Consider the following 22,515-nt stretch of genomic DNA (forward strand, 5'->3'; position numbering starts at 1 on the left):
ATCCTCATCGTCCGATGAATCGGAATCATATTCAACAATATGAGTGTTTGAACGATGGGACTTGTAGGTATCCTTTTCTTTCTTAAATTTGGTCTCTTGATTCAAAGCTTTAGCTTGAAGCTGATTAATAGAATAAAAACTCGAACCATCAAGATTCTCTCTATAATTAGAATATAAACCCGCAAGAGCCAAATCAACCAAATCCTTTTCGAAAAGTGACAAATTAAAGCATCGGTCCTTGTTGACACCGTTTTTTGACACGTGTCAAGGAAGGTGATTTTTGTGAAGAGAAGGTGGCCGATTTGGAAGAAACCAAAAGATGCACAGTGTTGGAATCGGCCGATGGAGTCCGTCCGATGGACCAGAGGACTATGCCATGAAGATGCTGATTTGTCCGTTCTGTTGTTCGGCCGATGGATAGTTGCCGATGAAGTCAAGGAAGGAGGAGAGGATCCGGACTCTACGAGAATCTTGATGATTCGGTTGTAACATTTAAAGTAGTTTATTTTTTAAAATTCTTTTCTTTTTAGTCAAGTAATGTTTGCCGTGATCGGCTAGGACTTGATAGTCCTAGGCTATATATATCAGTTGTAAGGGACCGGAAAAACTTGATACACATCCAATACAACAAACTTTACAATTCCTTTGCACTTTTTCAGCGACTTTGCCTTTTCTTTTTTTTCCGACGAGTTCTTTCAAGTTGATCAAGGACGCCTCATATTCGAGCGACTTGATTTGCTGGTGAGTTTTCGTTTTACCGAGTATATTTGAACTTTAGCTACCTGGCGCATCCCTGTGGCTTCGTTCAAATATATTCAAAAGTTATCGAGTTTATCTAGGCTTTGACTTCCGGGCGCATCGCTATCGTCTCGTCTAGATTTATTCACCAATTATCGATATCGACTAGATTTGTAGGTTTTTCTATGCTTTTTGGCCATTATCACATATAAAAATATACTAGATCGGCTTTAGGTTTTGGAGTAATACTTTTGTTATCTCAAGAGCCGGTTTAGATCTGTTTTTAGTTTCACATCATCTGAGTTACACATTCATAACTTAGATCTTGTCATACATACACGATCGGCTGTTCAAAGTTGATTTTATCGTTTAGTGTATCGGCTGATCCTGCCGATACGCTCGTTTACTACGCGCTTGCATTTAATATCTTTTTGTCGTCTATAGTATCGGCAAAGCTTGCCGATACGCCCATCTAAGAGATATTCGGAATCCCAGCCGATACGCTCTCGAATCTGACTTTGTTTTCTCCCTTGTCAATTTCAAGTCAAATTGACTGGCACGCTTCGTTGACTTTCTGTGACTCGGCGAACACTTGCCCTCGGATTCCAGTGTGTTGATTTTTGCGTCAACAGTTCTTAATATCTTTAAATTTCTTAAAGTACTCTTGGATAGACTCATCTCTACCCTGTCTAACCGATGTCAAATCTGTCAACTTAGTTTCGTTATCCCCATTATAAAAGTGATTATGAAACTTTTGCTCTAATTTATCCCAAGAACGAATCGAGTTAGGAGTTAGCGAAGAAAACCAAGAATCTGTCAACTTAGTTTCGTTATCCCCATTATAAAAGTGATTATGAAACTTTTGCTCTAATTTATCCCAAGAACGAATCGAGTTAGGAGTTAGCGAAGAAAACCAAGAAAAAGCCGTTCCAGTCAAAGATAAAGAAAATATGCGAACGCACAAAGACTTGCTAGAACCGACTTCTCCAAGTTGAGCAATATATTGGCTAGTGTGCTCCCAAGTGGATCGGTTATCATTACCGCTAAACTTGACAAAATTGGGAACACGCCAACCAGCGGGGTAAGGAATCAAATCAAAAGCATCAACATACGGTCTACGATATAGCCGACTCCTACCCGCAACAAAGCCCAGTTTTTCCTTAAACATATCGGCCAGATCCTTTTTCATCCTAGCAAGATCGGCCTCATAGTTACCCATGGACGTTTGGCCGAAACGATGTGTCGCAGGATCAGTAGTGGACATCGTTTGTGCGGCATACTGTAGATTGGCCCTAAGCCAATCATCCCAAACATCCTTGGGCAACGGTGGAGGGAAAGGTGGTTCACCGTATGACTTCGTCGTATACGGCGGCACAAAATTTGCCAATTCTCACTCCAGGCTATAATCAGCCGAAGCGGGAGGAGGCAAGACCTGTGGCTGTGGCGCAGAACCGAGCACCATGGCACCGGTCTGACCAGTCTGATTGACCGGTCTGACCTATCCGCCCGCCGGGGCACCGGTCTGACCGGTCGGTGCGACCGATCTGACCGATTCGGTCTTGGACGGCCGAACTGTGCCCGGCGGGGGTGTCTGTCCTGCGAAGTAATTCGTCGGCATACCATAATGATAATCTGATGGTGCAGCCGAAAGACTAGGGTTAGGGGAAAAAGTGGAATAATCATTGACAGTTTTCTTCCCCTTGTTTTGCATAGTCAAGTCGATAAGCATGTCTTGTGTAAACTTTTGTGATTGCTCGAATCGACTCAAAAAGGCATCGGCAAACTGCTTGATAGAATCGAAGGTAAAACTTATCTCGCTTGGAGTGGAAGCAGATGAAGCAGTAGCTGTAGCCATAGTAGATGGGTTCGGTGGTGGCGGTGCGAATGTGGGCATGTGGAATTCCTCCTTCTTGAACACACCTTGCCGAGTCTTCCCGAAGCATGCAAGCAATCTATTCTTGGCGTCCTCCTGTTTCTTCTGGAACGCAGCCTCGAATTGTTTGCGCGTCTCCTCAGGTATGTCTTCATACTGGATGTCGATGGGAGCCGCATCTACCTTGGAGTCGACCTTATCACCGGCCATTGCGCCCGATGAACTCAGATCTGTCCCCAGCGGAGTCGCCAAAAAGTATGTTGACGCAGAATTGGCCAACACACAAGCGCTAGAATGCGCAGGATCGCAACGATCGCAACCGGACGAAGCTCGCCGGCGACCGGTCAGACCGGTCGCGCCAACCGATCAGACCGGTTGGGCGCAGAAAGCTTCACGAAGACCTAGAACCTCAAGCTCGGGAGGGACCCCGTCGGAGCTCGAAGATCTAGGGTTGTCTTGAGGTCGGCAGGCCACCCAAGACGCCCTTGAACGCCGTAAAGATGAGCAAAGAACAGCACGAGATTGGAAAAGCTAGGGTTTGGAGAAAAATAGGAAAATTGTAAATTGATTGATTCGATTGGGTAGAAGGAATTCAATCGGTCGTGACCTTTATATTTATAGGCCGGGGAAGACATACCCCTTCCAAATTGAGTTACAAACAGATTTTATAATACAAACCCTAACTCTATTCGGACTGCGCAGGCCCGGACCGGTCTGACCGGTCGGCCTCGGTGTTGCCAATTTTGTCCTCCAACACAGGGTCGAGGAACCTGGCGTTGCTCTGTGGCTGCGCGGTTCCCGTTTCCACAGGGAGGACAACGCCGCCGTTCTGTGCGGCGCCAGCGCCGCCATTGTTTCTTTTCTTGATGAAAGCTAGCGCCATTGTTGACGTAGTTGTGGCCAGTAAGTAAAGCATCTATTGCTATATAGGGGGCTCGGGGCGTGGTAAGCTTGCAGCAAGAAGTACTGAATTGAATTGAAGTTCCCCGGCTAGATGGAGCTCGACCAGCGGCGGATCTTAAGGGGGGCTCCAGCCCCCCCAAGAGGGGTTAACTACACTCAAATTACTGTAGCAAGATCTCCAAATCATCATTAAATCTTTACACAAATCAACATTTCTATTGTTTCAGCCCCCCTTCTCTCCAATCCTGCATCCGCCACTGAGCTCGACGACGCATCAAAGGCGTCGTCCCATCATCTTTCTTTCCGCATTGCATGCACAGAGTTACAAAGTCGATCACCCCGCGGTCAGGGTAGGCGGTTCCGGCGTTTCACTGTGGTGGTAGCTGATTTTACGTGGCAAGAACAAGAACACCGTCCGTGTTAACCTCAAATTCACGGCGCAGATAGGCTAGGTAGCTGATCGATCGATCTCCATGACTCCATGTCGCATGCACTTTCATTGGAAAACCTGAACGCGGCGGGCTGCGTCCCTGGGTTCAATTCCTAGCTGCTACGTTCTTCCTCGTTCTGAAATGTAAATTAGTTTGGGAGTATTTTACTGTGTCTAGATTCATAGAATGTTCAATGAATCTAGACATACAGTTTGTCTAGATTCAGGAAATGTTCAATGAATTTGATAAAATGCCAGAATAACTTACATTTCAGAACAGAGGAAGTACGGCTCTAGGAATTAATCACAAGAGACGGTTCAACCATAGTCTCTGATGTTTGAAATATACGTATGGCTGCAGCATGCATGTGTCTGTCTTGTATTCCCAACCAACCACGTTATTGACTTTGTATGATCTTTAATTTCGAGTGTTGAGCTAGGCGGTTTTATTTGCCATCTGATCGAGGACCGACCAGCGTCAGTCATAAATAATAGCGGACACTTGAACAGTTGAACTTTTGCGACCTGAGGTACTCCATTCGTCCCTAATTATCTATCATTTTGGTTTCCCGATAAACAACTTTGAATAAATTAATATCAATATTTATCGTACATAATTGATATCATTAGGAAGATCTTTGAATCTAATTTTTTAACAAATTTGCTTAGATATATAAATATTACACGTATTTTTTACAAATTGAATCAAATTTGTGGCACGCACACCAACAATGACGGTCACTTTGGCCAATCTTAATGATGGTGTCATGAGAGTATCATGAGCATTAAATATGCTGACTTGACAGAAAAGAAAAAAGAAAAATGTCATCGAATATGAGAGAAGTGTCATCACCATTACACTCTCCCGGCTCGGTTACCTAGTTCACAGTCTTGGTAACTGTGCGATAACACTCCCCACTAAGCCTGGTCAGACCCAGGGCAGGTTAGGTGCAGAAGGATGAATAAAATATAGGATAGTTGATATAGAGGATGAGATATAAAGGATGATGGGTACGGAGAAATAGAAATAGAGAAAAGAATATAAATTATTAGAATAAAATAATTTTTTAGTGTATGGATTTAGAGTACCGGATACCCCGCGCCTTCTTCACCACGTGGGCGAGCACGGTGCGCGCGGGCAAGCACTTCAGCTTGCGATTGCGATTCAGAAAATTTCAGCGAAATTTTTGTACACAAAATGTTGTACTTTTTTCACTTCGTAAACAATTGATTTTATTTTCAAAATAAGCCCAAGAACACTAAATGACAGTATGACACTGACTGGATGAAGTAGGCAGAAAAGGGATATTTAGCTGGGCCGATTCTGTGACGCAAATGGGAGTTTTTTTATTTTTTATTTTTTATTATTTTGATTTTTCAAAAATATATACCGCAAAAAAATTACAGATCTGGCCTTCTATCGTCTGAACTGGCGGTAAGGGCATACCGCCGGATGAACCGGCGATATCTTAATCGCCGGTTCATCCGGTAGATTTTTTTTGACTTGGGTAGCTCATTTTCAAAAAATCATAACTAATTTATATGAACTCGTATGGAGATAAACTTTATATGAAAATTGTAGATATCGATGAGATCTACAACTTTGTAGTTCAAACTTTTTTCATTTGGATCCATCTTGGTGCTCAAATAATCGACACAAATTTCAGATCTAAAATTTAAATTTTAGTCTGAACACTAGACAACACAACTTCAAAAAATCATAATTAATTTATATGAACTCGTATTGAGATAAATTTTGTATAGAAATTATAGAACTCAACAAGATCTACAACTTTGTAGTTCAAAATTATTTTATTTGAAGCCATCTTGGTGTTCAAATAATTGTCACAAACTTCAGATCCAAAATTAAATTTTAGATCTGGAGCATTTATCGATTATTTGAGCACCAAGATGGCTCAAAATGAAAAAAGTTTGAACTACAAAGTTGTAGATCTCGTCGAGATCTACAATTTTCACATAAAGTTTATCTCCATCCAAATTCATATAAATTAGTTATGATTTTTTGAAAGTGAGATGCTCAGGTCAAAAAAAATTCCGCCGGATGAACCGGCGATAACATTGCTACAGTACCCCATACAGCCGCTTTATGCTCTTACCGCCAGTTGAACTGGCGACAGGAGGCCAGATCTGCAATATTTTTTTGCGGTATATATTTTTGAAAAATCAAAAAATAAATAATATAAAAATAAAAAACTCCGCAAATGGGCTGAATAGAGCGCAAGAAAGAAAAGACAAGCAACATTCGGTCCACTAGGGGCCGCTGCTTTTGGAAATGAAGAACAGACCAAGCATCCGTCGACATACGATCTTCACGGGAATACAAGGACAGGAGCGGTCGAGGTTGACATGCCAAAAGAAGACACTGGAGGAGGGGGCCCCAATTTTATTTTCAGGCAATCCTACTTCTCTTATCCAAATATATGATGAGCAGGGATTGAGGTCACGAATGATGCCTGTTTGTTATGTGTGTGAACATTCCGAAGGAGTGCCTTCCCTTTAGGAGCTCTCCTGTGTTAGCAGCATTCGTTACTCAACTAAAACTGGACCAGTAACACCAGTGATGTTCTTGCTTAAACAGTGAAGGGTAAATGGCACTCGAAAATAAAAAAATAGTGAAGGGTAAACAGCAGTCGCAAACAAAAAAAAAAGGAAATGTGAAGTGTAAAAACATGTCAGTGTGCACCATGCAAAACGAACCCCCCTAGCAAGTAGCAGAACTCAAAAACTAATTAATCAAACACATCAATTCTAAGAACGAAGACATGCGGAAGTCAACATTGCATTTCGTGCAACCAGCCGCTTCGATTATATGATACATCAAAAGTCATGATCTGTTATCAACCAATCATCAATACCATCAGCGATGGAGAAATGTGGTACAGAAACCCAATGCACCAACGCTGTCATTTGGATGCCCAAAAAAAAAGATATGTAATGCACTAACTATGAACGTCATATCAGAAAGCACATCTGGTAACCAGGCGAACCCCTAAAAAACTCTTGGCAAGAAGACTCTGCATACAACATACATATACATCTCTCTTATTCTGTAACCCCTCCATGAGAACCTATTGTCGTTCTGCACACTGTATTAAAATTTTATTCTGTAACCCCTTACATGAGAACATATAGTCAATATGCACGCTCCATTTTCAGTACCAAATATATGAACTTCACTATAGATTATGTTATTGTTTCGGTCTTTGACTAGCATGGATTGTATTTTATCTTCTTCACACATTCTTGGATGTTTGCACTTTGCAATAGAAAGTATAAACTATACAAGGGACTAATCTCTCGCAATGCTCACAAATTTTAACTCAATGAAACCTTAGAAAAAACACCTCTAAGATTTAATATACGAAGCTCACAAGTATTTCAGAGTTGTCAGCTTAAACTGTGAAAGTCCAACATCCAAGCCACCACCCTAAGTATTCTACTGGAATGAGATTGAAATAAAAAACTTCATGGAAACACATATGGAGCTCAACATTTCATCCTAGAAGCCAGACAGGTTCCATTATGCGTCAACAATCAGGATATGGCACCTAACAATCACAATCAGTACAGAGAAACATTTTCTAAAGAGGAAATGCGCAAGAGAAAATGGAATGGACGACATAACAAACAGAACCAGCCACATTCACTCATTCCGATTCGTTGAGATATAGAAATGATAATTATCAATGTCTGAACTCTGAAGTTCCTCAACCATGATATGGATAGAAGCAGGGTAGAGCCTGACGGGTGGTAACTAAGGAGAGCAGAACAATTGCATGATTGCCACTACATGACGGTCGAGGAGAGCTTGAGGCACTCGCTCTGGCACCTCTTGAGGCAGACATCGTTCCAGTTGGGCACCTGGTGCTGGTTGACGCAGACGGTGCGCGCGCAGGCGTCGGCGCAGGCGTCGAGCTCGGAGACGCCGCAGACGGTGACGCAGGTCTCCGGGATGGGGTCCTTGGAGAAGGCCCCCACCTTCTTGAGCATCCGCTTGGAGGTGCAGACGCGCTCGCAGACGAAGACCTCGTCAGAGCTCTTCTCGCGGCCGCGCGCCGCCTTGAGGCGCTGCTCCTCGTCGCGGCGGCGCTTGATGCGGATGAATTGGCCCGCCACCAGCGCCGGGACCGCCGCGCCCAGCAGGGGCCACCACGCGTCCACCATCGCCGCGCGAGCCTCCGCGGAAATCGGGGCTGCACGGATCAGATTTGGCCGAATCCCCCACAATCCTCAGAGATGTATGAGGAAATCGTGAGGCGAGAAGGGGGGAGGAAGAAGTGGAGAATTGGGGAGTGAAACCTTGGGTGGAACCGATTGCTCGGCGAGACGTCGTCGCGTGAAGGAGAGAAGGGGAACCGGGTGGAGGGAGGCGAGGGTTTTAGGCGAGGACGACGAGGTGGCGACGCACCCTTTCTCCAACTCCCATCTGTTGTGCGGAAGCGAACTGCGGGGTGGCCGGGTGGGAGATGATGGCTGGGGGAGTCGGTGTCGGGCTTGAAATGGGCCGAGAAGCCCAATTTGAAATCTAGAACTGCGAAACACCTCCTCCCCCTATTCGGATTAATAACGTAAATTCGAAAAATAGTCGTCTTTCGGCCATGAAGATGACGTTTGGTAACTTGAAACGTGCACGTAAAGCAGCATTTGGTAACTGGGAACGTGTATGTATCTTTGTATTTTGATGAAGGGAGGGACAACAAACTGTTATAACATAATACAGGTATCGGAGCACTATGACTTATCTTACATGTGGGGCAACTATATCAAAGGTAAAGACAGCTATTTACAGTCTATCCACTATGTGCAAGTAATACTGCACAGTTGGGTGCGAGCTTCATAAAACACAGCACGCCCAATATGCTTCGTCAGATCAACCACCATTCGCAGTTAGAAAAGCGTCTCCTAGTAAAAGGGAAAATGAAGCCTCTGCGGGTGCCCAAAAATTCCACAACACGCTTCCTGGGAAACGAAACCTAGGATTCTGCTCCTTTGAGACGCAATTTGAAGTTCTTCTCCAGAAATGCCAAGGTTTCTGCATAAGAAGGATCGTTCTTGTTCACTGGCTTGCATGAATTTATATGATCAGTGGACGGTAGAACCTGCAAAAAAAAAAGTAAATATATATTAGTAATAAGCCCTTTAAATTTGCAAAAGTTGGAACTACCATGGAACTAGGAATTTGTGGAGGCTTACAAGGGGGCAGAATGGTGGGGAAAATGTAGAACAATTCACATGGCTCAGTAAACAAGTAAGTTTAATAGCTGCTTGTGTAATCCAAAAAATTATCAATAACGCCCTGGCTATTTCAGTGCTATTTAGAAACTAGATATGCTTATCAACATAAGTTTATAATTGTGACATAACCAGGAATTATTTTGGACTGCACCACATGTGAACGAATGATATATTAAGCCCTCGTGATACTTCCTCTGTTTTCAAATATATGATGTTTAGGCCAAGCTAATTAGTTCACCAGTTTGTCCTAGATGGCACAAATTTAAAATGAAGAGTACAAGAAAATAATTTACTATATGATACTCTAAATAATGCAATGAACTGAGAAATACTTACAACGAGTTCCCCAAAACCAGGGTATGCGGACTCAATTGGCACTATCTCCATCCGAAGTGCCCAACCACCATAGCCTTCAACAATCGGTGTGACCTGGGTCTGTCATGGAATCAATTAGCAATATAACTTAGCACTGAGGTAGTGGAAACTTTGCAGTATGAGTAAATGAGTGCTTTCCTTTACCTCACTAAAGCTAAGAACATCGAGAAGTCCTTTGTTATGGCGCTGCCGCACAAAATCGTTTAATTCAACTAGTCTTGGAGATCCACTTCTTAATTCCCCGATCTATAAAAAAATTAGTGTCAGAACATATAGAGAAGACAAAAGAAAATCAGTTTGTAAACCAGCTTGTCATATGAAGAATTGAAGACCATACCGAAGGAGCTGGACGAAACACCAACCCCATACGCCATGGCATATCTGCAAGTTTACTGCCAAAATGCGGACAGCTATAGAAAACCTGTGATGGAGACATAGTTAGATCACTCATACGGATGATCACAAAATTCAACACACAAATACATACTAGCCCGACAGTATTATTGAGGAAATTGTCATAGTTATTCAGCTTTGCTTGATATAACAGCTGCTTAACGACCAGTCCTCCCATACTGCAAGTATGAAAATGGGGGAGAAAACAAGTTATCAGTTATTTCGTAACCAACAATTACAAAGTGGGAGAAGTTAACACAAACAAATTTAGGACCACGCCCACTGCAATTGCATGGGCGAGTAGCCTCAGAGGCTAAACAACCATCCTTACCTATGCGTCACAAAAATAACAGGCCGATTACCAATCCCAGCAGCCACCATTTTCCTCAGCAGCATAGAGCTTACCTCCTATAAAACAGATATGGGATCTTGAGTAAGAGAACAGCAAATAATCAAGTAATAGTATGAACATTGATACCAACATATACTACATCAGAAAAAATCTTGAACCATGGGGGGAAATCACTGCAGTAGCACAACACAAAAACTGCAGCAATAATGGGTATGCTGCTATAAAGTTCAAGAGCTTGGATTGTAACTTGTAATGCTGACAAGCTGGGTCCCGGACCATAAATAAGGGGTATATAAAACAAAAACTTAAGATTTTTTACTTGGCACCAGAGAGAATTTGGAGAGAGATGGGGCCATGCACAGAAGACGAAAAACTAAAGAATTCGCAGAAATTGTAACCTGAAGGGGCAAGCTGGCTCCAGTCCACTGGGTCAAATTTGTCTGCATAAATTATTTGAAACAGATAAGGACACTGAAGAATTTGAAAGCAATGATGGTATCAGCAGAAAAACTCAAATATAACAGAACAACTAAATATTAGAAGGGGACCGATACAGGTCTGTCAAAGTGAGAAGAACAGCAGGGCAAGGGGAACTGATGCGCATCAGAGAACAAACCTTGTATTTGACTGTAAAAAAACGTGCTTGAGGAAAATCTGCTGCGAGCCATTCTCTTGGCCAACATGTACCCTCTTTCCCAGCATCCTCGTCAATACTTTCTACCAAACCAGCTTTGGTAGTTGATGATTTGTCATCGGCTATTCGCCATGAATTGAATGGGCCACCACGCAGGCCATGGACAAACACAACATCCATCAAAGGGGCCTCTTTGGATGAAGCCTCCGTACCATCTACAGAGCTCCCAGTTTCACTAGCGTCTTCAATACCTTCATCATCCTTACAACTATCTCTTGGAACTGTTGAAATCCTAAAACCACTATTGTCCAAATGAACCTCAAGAGGTAACTCTGGATTTAGTAAGAATAGTGCATCTCCAAACTGAGGACAGTTTCTTTTATACTCGCTTTCTGAATCAGGATATTCATCCAAGCCTCTTCTAGTATTTGGACTCTCAGAGCAGAGTATATTCAATAATGTTAACCTGCAATAACTTTTTAACTTTATATCATTGCAGGGAATTCGCCCACTAGCACAATCCTCGAGCCACTTGCACCATACATCATCTGAAATTATTTCCTTCTTTGAATTGGGTAGAAGAGATAGAATGGTCAGCAGCCGTCCAGCATGCCTTCGGATATGAGCGGCAGGAGCAACCCGTACACTTGAGGGATCAGTGGTAGCATCAGTAGAGGAAACATTGGATGCAGAAACATTCTTGTCCTGCACTTCTCGAATACGCGATGCATCATATGCTTCAATTGCAGCAAGTTTCTCATAATCATCAGCCAGGAGGATATGCCTCAACAAGGAAAGAGTTCCTAAACCAGCTATTCTCTTTTGGCATGCACCATCCTCAGAACAAAGCTCAGCTAGAGCTTTTATTCCCTTGAGTGTAGCTGATGCTGAGTCAGCAGCATCAAATTTGGGCGGATTCTTTTTGTTCATATTCTTTAGAGCTGTAGCAAATGGTTCAAGAGATAGAAAATCGGCAAGTGGTACTTTGTCTTTGTCATCAGACCCAGGTTCATAGCCAGATTGAGCACTTGCTAATTTAACAACAGCGCTACCTAATTGATTCAGGACCTGAGTTGCAGTGGAAGCATTATGGTAATCAACCGGATTCTGTCAATAACAGTAGTTGTATTAGGATGGTAGGATGAAGAACAAGAGTGTGGATGATAAAGACCAGTACAAAGTCATTAGGCATATCAGGTAACAAGCTAAATTCCAAAATGCAAATCAAGGCTATATTTAAATTGTAACATGAAAATGTTATATCAACAGAACAAGACAGCTGCTACATGTCTGGATAATAAATGATGATACAATCAACCTTTTAACTTTGTTACAAAATGGAAAAATCAACTATTTAATCAAAGGAAATACTGATTAAGCATGAATGTTTTATGGAACTTGCCTATGAACAGAACAAACAGTCCATTCTAAATAGCTACACTGTCATGATGTATCCACTACTTACATTTTTTATAATGTATATTACCAAGCTAAGATAGAAAAAAAGCATCATCAAAGATCTTGCAAGTTGTAATAACGTTTAAAACAACATCAACATTGAGACTCCATTTTGGTGTGCTTGTGTGTATACATGCATAAGATCTTTACATTGGGCAAAACACTCATCCAAAATAAGTTTTGGATTTGAAAAAGAAATGAAATGAGTACCTGCACCCTCTCTGGTTCAGGCTGTGCGGTTCCTTTTGAATTTTGGGCCTTGTTGTCTCCAAGAATCTCAGAAAGGACAAGAGCTAACCATCCCTGAGAAATTGGCACAGAAGCTGGACCATAGTCTTCAAGTATGCATGAAAGGATTTTTACAGCTGTAAGTTGCGTTTTATCTGATACAGATTTATCAAAAATCCACCTAAGAAGAATGCCAGACCATCTTTGAGATTCCTCAAGTGATAAAGGAACTTCACCAGCATAAAGCAAACTCAGTGCGCTTGCTATTGATTCTTTCATACTGCTCTGGCCATTATGATTTTCTATCTTTTTTGCAATACTACGAAGTGGATGAAGGCCCCTCTGCCTTATCACAAATTTTGAGTCATTACACCGTGTCATGGACAGTAGGAAAGTTGATAATGACAGTTGACCCAATGGTATGTCATTGTTCTCAGTAGCCTGAGAAGCTGTAGAAAGAAGACTAGAGCACCAATCAGGAACTGATGGAGCCAAGGCCAAATTCTGGTCTTCTAAAAGAGCTCGAGCCACAAGAGCTCCATGCCACTTGACAGTTCTTTCAGATGCTTTCAGCGCTGTTGCAACTGCATGCCCGTCACTATCAAGATCTTGAATACGAGTGCGATTCAGATCTGATGCTATAGCCCAGTTTGCAAGAGCCCACGTAGCAAAAGGTACAGCTACATGCTCCCTCTGCAAGTCATCCCAGAGGCCTGGGACAGCAGACGGACTTAATTTCTCAACTAGTGGAGACTCAATAGAAGTCTGTTGCACGACTAATCTTCTACTGTTACATGAGACTTCCAGCATATCAACACCTGAGTTGTCCAACTCCAAGGAATTATTTCCTCTAGAGAATCCCAATATAGTTGTTCCACCAAGCACTTTAATCCCTATCCCTTTTAATCCTCTATCGCCATCATTGCTGTTGTCATCCTCGTGGTCATCAAAATGCATCCCTCCTTGCTCAATGACTTCAATTACTGCTGCAATATCTCTTGTATCAGCATCTGCAGGCAGCAAAGGCTGAAACGACAAGTAGTCTGCATTATCGCAGTTCGAAGTGATGATATCCATAAGTGCAGCTACAAGCATGCTCCTCCCTTTAGAATGATCTGAACCATCGAATGAAGATTTCTGTCCAAAAAATAGAAAATACATTAGGTACACCAAACTAATAAACTAGAGTATGCCTGCAAAATAACAAACATATAAAAAACTTTAGAAAATGCAGCGGTTAGCAACAAAAAAGTTATACTACACATAATCTAATCCTGGGCTTTACAGAGCGATTTTTTTTTTTGGCAAGCTTACATAGATAATTTGCAGGTTCAGAAGTTGTACCACATTCAGTTACGTTGTATAGAAGATTTATGCTCAAGCAACCTAATGCGTAAGAGCGCAGAGATTTAATAGTTAATACACATTATGACACGACATCGACATCCTAATATTGCAAAACATGAATATGATCTTATTTCCGTTATAAGCTAGGCCGCTAGCTATATTCACACAAAATCTCAAGATCTGAATAGCACAAAATGGTAAATGAATACCCTAATTCCATGCTACAAGCTAGGAAACACCAAATCAATATGCCTAGCTAGGAAACTTAACTCAAATATCAGTTGTTGCTGATGGTATATAAGAAACATTGCACCTTAATAAATTAATTCCATGGAATGGTTACAGCGACAGCGGTCAGCGACAAATTAGAGCCAGCTCACACAATCAGCAATTCCATGGAATTAAACTATCGCAAGCTTCTACCAAACCACATTATGGAAATCAGAAAAAGCCCCCCAAAAAAGGTTAAAGACCTGGAATCACCTTCTTGCCGCGCGTGGGCTGATAAGAGAAGATGAACTGGAGGAGGTAGGGCACGGCGTGCGGGCGCCCGAGAACGGCAGGAGCGACCCAGGGGTCAGCCACCAGGTGCGCGAGCGCCCTGGCAGCCTCGGCCTGCGTGGCCCCTCGCACAACGCTGTCGAGCAGCCAGTCGACGACGGCGCCGCCCCCCGCGGAGACAATGGCGGCGCGCCGGGCGGCGCTGGCGGCGGCGATGTCGGCGAGCAGCGCGGCCACCCGCAGCTCGAACCCGGACCGCACCTCCTGGTTGGCCGACGAGAGCACGGACAGGAGCGACTTCCAGAGCACTCCCGCGGCCGTCAACGTGTGCTGCATCCGCTCCAGGACGCGGCCCGCCGAATCCCTGGACCTGTGCAGCGTCTCCTCGAGGTTGTCAGCGGTGAGGTAGACCGTGCCCGCGGCGGCGAGTGAGAGCGCGGAGAAGGCGAGGAGCGGCGCCAGTCGGCGCCCGGCCCCTCGGTGGGGCGCGAGGTGGTGGGGATCGGGCGGCGTGGCGGCGATCGGGAGGGGGGAAGAGGTGGAGGGGGTGGAGGGTGCGGGGGAGGCCGGCGGAGTCGGGGTGGTGGAGAGCGGGCGGAGTCGGTGGCGGTGGTGGTGGAAACGGCGGAGGAGGAGGACGCGTCGCAGCATCGCCGGCACGGGGAAGCGCGGCGGGTGGCTTCTCCTCTTCGGGAGGACGGGATTGGGTTAATTGAGCGATGTGTTCGACGGGCGCGGCGGTTGCCGTAGGTAGGAAGGCGAGCGAGGGCACGCGGCGCGGGGAATATTCGCCGGAGAAGAGGGGGAGATAGGGGAGGCCGGTGGCGCGGCAAGGGAGGCGAGCGGAGCCGGCACGGGACGGGATGGAACGGGTGAGGGACGTTTTCCTTGTTCCTCTGGCAACACTACGACTCCTCACTATTCGCAATTGGACATTTGGACTCTTGCGATGGTGAGTGTGGCCTAGTTTGGTTACTCTCTAAAAAGTTTCTAAAACGGACTTTGACGGTGTCAAACAAAAATCAGTTTACAAAATTAACTCCAAAACCCCCGCATTAGGAATCTTGAAGAATCTAATTAGGTCTTTGACCCCGCGATTAGAGGATGGTTATCGTAGCATCACTGTAGCTAATCATTAAATAATTATCGTCATTAGATTCATCACAAAAAATTACACTCATCTCTAAAAAGATTTTGCAAATAGACTTTATTTAGTTAACCATGCGTGCACTAGAATACCCGTTCTAGAATTCCTAGAATGGGAACCAAACGGGCCGGTGTTGCTCTATGTAAGCCTAGAAGATAAGGCTGTTTCTAAGGTTCTGTTTGGTTCCAAACTTTTTTCAGAAGTCCCTATCACATCAAAAGGAATTTTACTATTTTATAATATTAAATAAAATCTGTTTATAAATATTTTTTGACAGCTGAGTGTTTTTTCGCGAGACGAATCTAATGAGCCTAATTAATTCATAATTTTCTACATTGGTGCTACAGTAACCATTCGCTGATCATGGATTATGATACCTCATTAGATTCGTCTCGCAGTTTAGCCCCAGGATTCTGCAATTAGTTTTATAATTAATATTTATTTAATACTTCTAAATACTAAAAAGTCTCTGGGAGTTTTTTAAGTCCCTATTCCAAAACACCCCCTAAATTTTGTCTGATCACTGATTAGGATCTCCGACTAACTTTCCAGTTTCCAGGGAGGCTGTGGTTGCTCATCGCAAAAAGGAAAAGAAAAAGGAGGGTTGGGATTATGGCCTAAGTTAGCCAGGACAGCCTATCGAGCTGGCTTTGCGTATGCAAACACAGCAAGGCATCCCAGACTGGCATCTGCATTATTGTCACCGATTATAGGATTAGCTAATGTTCGGTGAAGGGACCACGCTATCCGAAGAGAGGTTGTGAGGTTCTTCCGAGCAAAATGGCAATCCGGCAAGCGGCCACTCGAAGCCTTACAAACTTGTCCGCATTTTATCCCTACGTAATGCAACCTCGGGCATCAAATGTGACAACGCCAAACATTGTGCCAATTTCGACGACACGATGCCACCAATTTACTAAATTTTGTCCAAAGTAGCGCTAATAATGGAACTGGATTGAACGAAACACTCCAGCGAAACACAAGGCGTTGCCACTCTTAGCCGTTGGATTAACGTCTGACGGTTCTGATCTGCAGCCAGCCAGGCAGCGAGTTCTCAGGACTCCCTACCCCGCGTGGCTCCGGCGCGCGGCGCGCCTGCCTGTTTGCTTTCCACCCTGGGAAACACGCCTGGCGCAGGCAGCGCTCCCAGGCGTCCGATTTCGGTCGCCTGGGGCTGCGATGCATGCCTGGCGACCGTGTTGCCTGGCAGGGCACGAAGCAAACAGGAATGTTCGAGCACCACCCCGCGTGCCCCACCTCGCCGCCCGCAGCCGGCGACCGCCGCTCCGACCTCTTCGACCCCGATTCCCTCCCTGGCCTCTTCCGCTCCGCCGCCACTTCCTCGCCCGGCGCCTCTGCCCCGGCCATCTCCGCCCTCCACGCAGCGGGCCTCAAGCTCGGCGCCCTCCCCGCCTCCCTGCCGGCCTCCAACGCCCTCATCTCCGCCTACTCCCACGCCGGCCTCCTCCCATCCGCGCTCCGCGCCTTCTACCTCCTCCCCTACCCGTCCACCGCCTCCTACACCACCGTCCTCTCCGCGCTCTCCCGCCACGGCCGTCCCCACGAGGCGCTCTCCCTCTTCGCCGCCTCCGCGTCGGCGGTCGCCCCCGACGCGGAGCTCCTCTCCTGCCTCGTCTCATGCTGCCGCCGCGCGTCAGCCTTCCTCCCCGCGCGCGCGGCGCACGCTTACGGCATCAAGAACGTGCCCGTGCTGGTCTTCTATGCCTCGGCAGGTCCGGCGCTGGTCGCCCTCTATGCGAAGCAAGGGAAGGTCAGCGCTGCCCGGAGAGTGTTTGGTTGCTTGGACGCCGAGGACGTGGTGCCCTGGAATGCCATGATCGGGGGATTCGCTAGTGCCGGGAGGGATATTGAGGCCTGGAATTGCTTCCGGGGGATGCGCATGGGGGGTGTTCGAGGGAATGCCCGCACAGCTGTGGCAGTGCTGGGTGCTTGTGATTTGGAGTCCGGCAGGCAAGTCCATGGGTACATGCTGAGAAGCCATGGTGGTGGTTCCAAAACAATTTTGTGGAATGCGCTGATGAGCATGTATTCTCGTGTCGGCTCTGTCAACAATGCGGAGCAGGTGTTCATGGAGATTGAACGGAAGAATGTCATGTCATGGAACGTGATGATTGGGACATTTGCGAAGAAAGGGTATGGAGCAAAGGCTCTTGAGCATGTGGATGCCATGGCGCAGAGTGGGATGCAGCCAGACTCTGTAACATTCACAGCTGTTCTAATGGCATGCTGCCATTGTGGCATGGTCGATGAAGGGCTTGCACTATTCCAGCACTTTGTGTCAGTTGCTGGTCTCGTCCCAACTATGGAGCAGTGCGCCTGTGTTGTGGATCTGCTTGCACGTGCTGGGAGGTTTGTAGAGGCCTTGGAATTTGTCGGCCAAATGCCGATGAAACCAAATGCAATTGTCTGGGGTGCACTTCTGTCTGCAGGTAGGATGCACCACAATGTGGAATCTGCAAGGATTGCATTTGAGAAGCTAGTTCAGGTAGAGCCTGAGAATGCTGGGAATTTTGTGACTATGTCAAACATATATGCAAAGGCTGGAATGGTAGAGGATGCAAATAGAGTGAGGATGATGATTGACAGGGTAGAGTTAGTGAAACCTTCTGGACAGAGCTGTGTGGAAATAGTGTAATAAGGTATAAGAATAAGACTACATGGATTGTTGAGAGTTGCACATATTTCTAAGAGTGCAGATTTCAAATAATTGCTATGTCACTGCTCAGAAATCTTTTGTCATCCTAATCGTAGAAAAATACATATTTTAGTGACCTGGAACTGCCTTTGATTTCAGATTACCGATGGTCAATGTTAGTTTGTGATTGTGACAAACGAAAACCTACGGTTGGCGATCTGAGAGTCACTTAAAGTGCCTATACATTTTTATGGTAATTTTGCGTGGCCTCCCACAGTCTGATATTCTACTAGCAATTTTTACTCAATTTGCCATTTTCTCTTGCCTTGCCATGCCAGCAGTGCTCAGCAATCAGCAAGCTGATTGAGTATGAATGTTACCACTTACCACGACATATATAGTTTGATATCCTGATTGCTTTACAGGAAAGGAAGGCAGAATAAAGGTTCTTCAGGATGGAGTCAATGAAAAAATGAAGACTCAACTGCCCTGCAGCCTGTGTACATAATTCATCTCCCTGGCAGCCATCATCGGCAGAAGTATTAGTAGTGGAAAAACATCAAGACAAAGCCTCCACAAGAAGATGTTTCACCTTCCAATTAACTAGTAGTTGTAGTTGGTCCACTTGAAAATCTGCTCATGTTGGAGTAGTTGTCTTACAGGCAAAGATTATATCACATGACTACATGAGCATTACCAGGCTTTATCTGATCCTTCAACATACAGTGACGGTGGCTAAGAAAGTATTGATAGTTATTATGTCTTACATTCCTGCTAGGCCTGGGCCTTTCTAAGTTTATATATTGGAAACATTATGTTTGAAGTTGAGAAGAGATCGTGGCAGTGTAGCAGACAGTTTTACTTCATGAATTCTGATCTGTTGCAATTTAAAGTATATTTTACTCGGTATTTGGAGCTGAGTTCGATTTGAAGTATTATCTCAGATAGGACTCCGTGAACTTGCTTGCATTGATCATGTAACGGGCCATCAGTGCCCCGAGCACATTCTGCCAAGATAGAGGCCCAGCCCATGTAGCCATTGCCCGCGAAAAAAGGATAGAGCAGCGCGGGAAACTCCAGGCCGCCTAGCGCTAGCGGGGGAAACCGGCTGCGCGCTCCTCGGCTCTCGCCCTCTCCCACACTACATCTTTGCGGCGGCGGCGGAACCGCGTAAGCGAAAGCTAATGGCTCCCAGGGTCGCCCGCGCGGTGGCGGCAGCCAGCTCCGGCTCCGAGGATGAGGAAGAGGACGCGGGGTTCTCCAGGAGCTACTTCCTGGCCAAGGAGAAGGAACCCTCCTCCGGCAAGAAGCGCGCCCGCGCCGCTGCGGGCAAGCTCTCCGACCTCAACCTCGTCGATGAGCAGGTCTGGTGCCGTCCCACCCCGCATCCCCAGATAATATCTTCACCTCTCGCGGCACGAATCCGTGGGTACGATTGGCTAATTTGGGATCCCTCCACTCTCTGCAGGTGTTGCGTGCATCCCTTTCCGAGATCCCCCCGAAGCACGAGGAAGAGGTGGAGGCTCTTACGAGAAGCTACAAGGATCAGTACCGCAACTGGCTGTTCGAGCTAAGGTTTCTTCCGAAATTCGCAGCACTAGTGCAATTTCGAAATCGGTTTCGCTGATGTTCTTGTGGATTGGAGCGAGTAAACGATGCATCGTTCTGATATAGGTGCGGTTTTGGTCTCTTGATGTATGGGTTTGGATCTAAGAAGCAACTGCTCGAGGATTTTGCCTCCACTACCTTGACTGATTTTACTGTCATTGTGATCAATGGCTATCTTCCGTCCATCAACTTGAAGCAGGTATAACCTTGTATGTCCAATATTTTCTTTAAAGGGAAAACTGTGGGGGGAGTTCTCCACGTCACTTTGTCTGGCCAATATTGGTCTCTAAGTATTGCTTGCCCTATGCCCCTATCCTGCTAGTGTTCAAATGCTTTGAATCTATTAAGCATGTTCATGGATTGCTCTGAAGTCCAATCCATGTGGAAATGGTAAATTAAACAGTGAAGTGTAAAGTCATGAATTTGTTATGGAAAGTTTATTATGCAGCTTTAGCTTCTGTTTGTGTTTTTTGATGCTCGAATCAGCTTTAAGTTTTGTTGGAATATAAGTTTTAAAAGATGGAATAAGAGAAAACAATTAAAGTAGGCCTTATTAGTTTCGCACTGGAAGCCCCTGTGTGCCCTGCGTTTTCATTTCCTTGACTTCAATTGCCATTTAAAAGCTGGGCTTTATTTACATGTCCAAGGCAGGAACATTTAGTGGGTTATATTGTTTGATTTTTCAAATTTGACACCTTGAACATGCACCTGATTTGGATTTCTTATGAATTTTGAGTCAGGAATTGCTTCCGTAGTTCCATTTCATGTACTATTTTAAACAATTTATAGATTTCTACATGTATGCTTTGAAAAGGACTCATTAGTTCTGCTTAATTACATTTCCAGGTTATAGCAACAATAGCTGAAATGTTCTGGGATCAAGCAAAATCTAAGCGCAAACGTCAACCTGGAACAAGGTCTCAGTTATCACAGCCTTTTCCTTCACAATCATTCGATGACATCATTTCATTTCTAAAGAGACAGACATCAGATGACGTGGATGATCAGGTGTGCCTTCTTATACACAATATTGATGGACCTGCCTTGCGTGATGCTGAATCACAGCAATGTCTAGCACAAGTTTCTTGCTGCCCACAAGTCCGTGTTGTTGCATCAACCGACCATGTTAATGCACCTTTATGTAAGTTTGTTGCACATTTTTAGTTTCATCCTTCACTAATCCATTCATTGTAAAAGACATCTTAAACTGGAAACTATTGCAGTATGGGACAAGAAAATGGTGCACACTCAGTACAGGTGGAGCTGGTACCACGTCCCAACATTTGCACCTTACAAAGTCGAATGTGTTTTCTACCCATTGATTCTTGCTAGTGGTGGTCACGCCCAAACCACAAAAACGGCTCTAGTCGTTCTGCAGAGTCTGACACCAAATGCACAAAGTGTTTTCAGAGTTCTTGCTGAATATCAGTTGGCAAATGAAAAGGAGGAAGGTGAGTTCATTGTAGACTTAGATTCCTGGAAGAGTTCAGATGGTTGTAAACTGATGCTTCACTGGTTTTGTTTCTCAGGTATGCCTGTCAGTAGCTTGTATACAAAATGCCGCGAGCGCTTTCTGGTAAGCAGTCAAGTGACACTGAACTCCCACCTGACGGAGTTTAAAGATCATGATCTGGTTAAGATTAGAAAGCACTCTGATGGCCAAGATTGCCTCCGGATTCCTCTTGTTTCTGATGCACTGGAGAAATTGCTGCAAGAATTGGGTTGACACCCTGCTCTTGGGCATTGTTCCATCAGTCAGCTGGCTCCAAAGCTTAAGGATTTTCTGCTGCATGTAACTGAAGAATGTGCTACCAATCAACGGAAAACATATCACTTTGGATAGAACTCAGATGAGCATTACAGTCTGTAATTGTACATGGATTATCTATTACCTCTCTCTTAATTGGCAGCATGTTGCATGAATTGCTCTGCTATGCTTGGCTTTTTTTGTTTCTTTGTCTTGAAAATTTTGCCATGTACTGTGATTTGGCCATTGGCAGTTGGCCGCTACCCAATTTATCGGTATATCTATTTGGCACAATGGTACGGAAAGTGCTAGGCATACTTCCTCCATCCCAAAAAATAAGTCATCCTACGAATTTTAGGACAAATTAGCAAGCATGTAAAATTATCATGTTTGTCCCTATTTATTACCCATATTTGACACTAATTGATTTTTGCATACACATGCATTTTTTAAATAGAGTAAAATGACTTGTTTTTTGGAATAAATTTTGAATCCTAGAATGATTTGTTTTTGGGACGGAGGGAGTAGCATGCAGTGTGCTAAAAGATCTGCAAATGCAGCTCAAGCCGCAAGCAGAAACAGTGGATTTTCAGTTTTTCACCATGTATTTGTAGTGATGGCTAGTTCAACATTAGAAATTACAGCAAGCAAAATGGTGACAGATACTGCTAACTTTTGGTTTCATCCTTGTCATTTTTCCAAGCACTTTGTTGTGGGCTGTGCTCACCGCATAAATTTCATTCCTGGCACTGAATAACCAATGCAAAACCGTGGGAATGCCCTCCATCATCTGTATTCTCACAATCTGATGCAAGACCTCATATGTCTGTAAAACTAAATAGGTTCACAATTGCACATGAATGGCACAA

General features: G+C 44.7%; 4 protein-coding genes across 5 annotated transcripts; 2 read left to right on the forward strand and 2 right to left on the reverse strand.

Annotated features, from left to right (window-relative positions):
- Positions 1 to 7,445: 7,445 nt before the first annotated feature.
- On the reverse strand, positions 7,446 to 8,413 carry LOC120692410 (uncharacterized protein At5g64816). The gene is made up of 2 exons (XM_039975688.1): positions 8,265 to 8,413; positions 7,446 to 8,158 (listed from the first exon to the last, which is right to left on the reverse strand). The coding sequence occupies exon 2, from the start codon at positions 8,127 to 8,129 to the stop codon at positions 7,752 to 7,754; it is 378 nt and encodes a 125-aa protein (XP_039831622.1). The 5' UTR covers positions 8,130 to 8,158; positions 8,265 to 8,413; the 3' UTR covers positions 7,446 to 7,751.
- Positions 8,414 to 8,608: 195 nt separating this feature from the next.
- Positions 8,609 to 15,394, reverse strand: LOC120691873. Its single transcript, XM_039975074.1, has 10 exons — positions 14,471 to 15,394; positions 12,623 to 13,777; positions 10,937 to 12,061; positions 10,719 to 10,760; positions 10,300 to 10,376; positions 10,063 to 10,147; positions 9,913 to 9,996; positions 9,720 to 9,821; positions 9,537 to 9,635; positions 8,609 to 9,064 (listed from the first exon to the last, which is right to left on the reverse strand). Exons 1-10 carry the CDS (start codon positions 15,137 to 15,139, stop codon positions 8,939 to 8,941), a joined length of 3,564 nt encoding a protein of 1,187 aa, XP_039831008.1. The 5' UTR covers positions 15,140 to 15,394; the 3' UTR covers positions 8,609 to 8,938.
- Positions 15,395 to 16,776: 1,382 nt separating this feature from the next.
- Positions 16,777 to 19,196, forward strand: LOC120691874 (pentatricopeptide repeat-containing protein DOT4, chloroplastic-like). 2 transcript variants are annotated; one of them, XR_005682395.1, is made up of 3 exons: positions 16,777 to 18,295; positions 18,451 to 18,544; positions 18,717 to 19,196. XR_005682395.1 is itself a non-coding variant. In XM_039975075.1 (2 exons), exon 1 carries the CDS (start codon positions 16,819 to 16,821, stop codon positions 18,289 to 18,291), a length of 1,473 nt encoding a protein of 490 aa, XP_039831009.1. In that variant the 5' UTR covers positions 16,777 to 16,818; the 3' UTR covers positions 18,292 to 18,295; positions 18,451 to 19,196. The 2 variants fall into 2 exon arrangements, 1 of the variants encoding a protein (XP_039831009.1); XM_039975075.1 differs by having other exon boundaries at positions 18,451 to 19,196.
- Positions 19,197 to 19,372: 176 nt separating this feature from the next.
- LOC120691875 (origin of replication complex subunit 2) lies at positions 19,373 to 21,940 on the forward strand. Its single transcript, XM_039975076.1, has 6 exons — positions 19,373 to 19,655; positions 19,760 to 19,866; positions 19,966 to 20,098; positions 20,746 to 21,040; positions 21,123 to 21,350; positions 21,429 to 21,940. The coding sequence occupies exons 1-6, from the start codon at positions 19,476 to 19,478 to the stop codon at positions 21,623 to 21,625; spliced, it is 1,140 nt and encodes a 379-aa protein (XP_039831010.1). The 5' UTR covers positions 19,373 to 19,475; the 3' UTR covers positions 21,626 to 21,940.
- Positions 21,941 to 22,515: the final 575 nt, after the last annotated feature.

This window comes from Panicum virgatum, chromosome 9N, assembly GCF_016808335.1.
Source record: "Panicum virgatum strain AP13 chromosome 9N, P.virgatum_v5, whole genome shotgun sequence".
In the NCBI taxonomy this organism is placed as follows: domain Eukaryota; kingdom Viridiplantae; phylum Streptophyta; class Magnoliopsida; order Poales; family Poaceae; genus Panicum; species Panicum virgatum.